Consider the following 2,347-nt stretch of genomic DNA (forward strand, 5'->3'; position numbering starts at 1 on the left):
TCGAGACCCTGCTGGACCTGATGCAGCAGGTGCGGCCCGGGAGTGCCACCCTGTGTCACCTCCGTGTCACCCCCGTGTCCCTCTGACCCCTCCGGGGCCCTGGGTCACCCCCGTGTCACCCCCTCCGTGTCCCTGGGTCCTCTTTGTGTCCCCTCCATGTTCCTGCTGGGGCCTTGGGTCACCCCATGTCACCCCCCACCCTGAGCCCTGGCTCCCCTGTGTGTCCCCTCCATGTCACCCCCGGGTCCCCTCCGTGTCACTTCTGTGTCACCTTTGTATCCCTGTGTCCCCCCCGTGTCCCTGTGTCCCCTCCTTTTGTCCCCTCCATGTCCCTCTGACCTGTCCCATGTCCCTGTGTCCCCCTGTGTCCCTCTGTCCCTTCCTTCTGTCCCCACCATGTTCTTCTGACCCTGCTCCATGTCCCTCTGTCCCCCCCGTGTCCCTGTGTCCCCTCCTGTGTCCCCATTTCCCCCCCTGCCTCTCCGCCCTCCTCTGTCCCGTCCCTTCCTTCTGTCCCCACCATGTTCTTCTGACCCTGCTCCATGTCCCTCTGTCCCCCCCGTGTCCCTGTGTCCCCTCCTTTTGTCCCCCCCGTGTCCCTCTGACCTCCCCCATGTCCCTGTGTCCCCCCGTATCCCTCTGTCCCTTCCTTCTGTCCCCCCCATGTCCCCGTGTCCCCTCTGTGTCCCCTCACAGCTGCAGGACCTGGGCCACCCCCCCAAGGAGCTGGCAGGGGACACGGTGAGTGTTTGGGGACACCCCTGAGGGGTTTGGGGTCACCCAAAGGGTTTGGGGTGGTCCTAAAAAATTGGGGTGGTCCCAAAGAATTGGGGGGGGACCCCAAAGGATTTGGGGTGACCTCATGGAATTGGGGAGATCCCATGAAAATTGGGATCACCTCACAGATTTAGGGTGATGCTGTCGATTTGAGGTGATCCCACAGATTTGGGATGACACCAAAAGATTTGGGGTGGCCCCATACATTTAGCATGACCCCATAGATTTGGGGTGGCCCCATGGAACTGGGGTGCCCCTCCAGCTTTGGGGTGCCTCCCACAGATTTGGGGTGATCTCCATGGATTTGGGGTTCTCCCCCAGGCTGGGGGTTTCCCCCAAGGATTTGGGGTGACCCCACAGATTTGGGGTGACCCCGATGTCCCCCCCACAGCCCCCAGGACTGAGCCTGACGGGGGAGCAGTGCCGCCTCATGTAAGGCACATTTGGGGTTCTCCCCACGGATTTGGGGTGCCCCCCTGGATTTGGGGTGCCCCCCTGGATTTGGGGTGATCCCACAGATTTGGGGTGCCCCCCTGGATTTGGGGTGATCCCACAGATTTGGGGTGCCCCCCTGGATTTGGGGTGATCCCACAGATTTGGGGTGCCCCCCTGGATTTGGGGTGATCCCACAGATTTGGGGTGCCCCCCTGGATTTGGGGTGATCCCACAGATTTGGGGTGCCCCCCTGGATTTGGGGTGATCCCACAGATTTGGGGTGCCCCCCTGGATTTGGGGCTGCGCCTGCTCGGGGACACTGGGGACATTGGGGACGCTGTGGGGACATTGGGGATCCTATAGGGGCATTGGGGGGACATTGGGGGCACTACAGGGGCATCGGGGACCCTACAGAGACTCGGGGGGGACATTGGGGGCACTATAGGGACACTGGGGACATTGGGGACACTGGGGACACTATGGGGACATTGGGGACACTACAGGGACCCTACAGGGACATGGGGGGACTTTGGGGACACTGGGGACGCTATGGGGGCATTTGGGATCATGTAGGGGCATTGGGGACCCTACAGGGACATTGAGGGGGGCCAGAGTGACCCTAAGCAGGGGTGACCCTACAAGAACACTGCGGGGACACGCAGTGACCCTATAACACCATTGGTGGCCCTACAGTGACCCTAAACACGAGTGACCCTACAGTAACATGGGGGTGGCACTACAATGACCCTCTAACCCCACTGGTGACCCTATAATGACCCCACAACCCCAGCGATGACCCTGCAATAACACAGGTGACCCTGCAATGACCCTATAACACAGGCTGATCCTATAACCCCACTGGGGACCCTACAGTGACCCTAAACACAGATGACCCCATAACACACAGTGACCCTATAACCCCATTGGTGACCCCACAGTGACCCTAAACACCGGTGACCCTACAATAACATTGGCGTGACCCTATAATGACCCCATAACCCACTGGTGACCCTATAGTGCCCCCATAACCCCATGCGGACCCCACAATAACGGGGGTGGGGGTGAGCTGGGGGGGCGCCGTTCCCATGGCAACGCCGCGGGTGGGGGGGCGCGCCCCCGTCGCTGTCGCGCACCG

The 2,347-nt window shown here is 61.3% G+C and overlaps 1 protein-coding gene across 1 annotated transcript in view; it reads left to right on the top strand.

Moving 5' to 3' along the window:
• The window catches only part of PEX19 (peroxisomal biogenesis factor 19), a 3,444-nt gene extending 2,126 nt beyond the window's left edge, over window positions 1-1,318 (top strand). Inside the window, exons 7-9 of the mRNA XM_031064347.1 lie at window positions 6-29; window positions 697-741; window positions 1,169-1,318. Coding sequence (XP_030920207.1) covers window positions 6-29; window positions 697-741; window positions 1,169-1,213 — 114 coding nt within the window. The 3' untranslated portion in view covers window positions 1,214-1,318. The remainder of the gene's footprint in view (window positions 1-5; window positions 30-696; window positions 742-1,168) is intronic.
• Window positions 1,319-2,347: the final 1,029 nt, after the last annotated feature.

This window comes from Geospiza fortis, unplaced genomic scaffold (assembly GCF_000277835.1).
Source record: "Geospiza fortis unplaced genomic scaffold, GeoFor_1.0 scaffold313, whole genome shotgun sequence".
In the NCBI taxonomy this organism is placed as follows: domain Eukaryota; kingdom Metazoa; phylum Chordata; class Aves; order Passeriformes; family Thraupidae; genus Geospiza; species Geospiza fortis.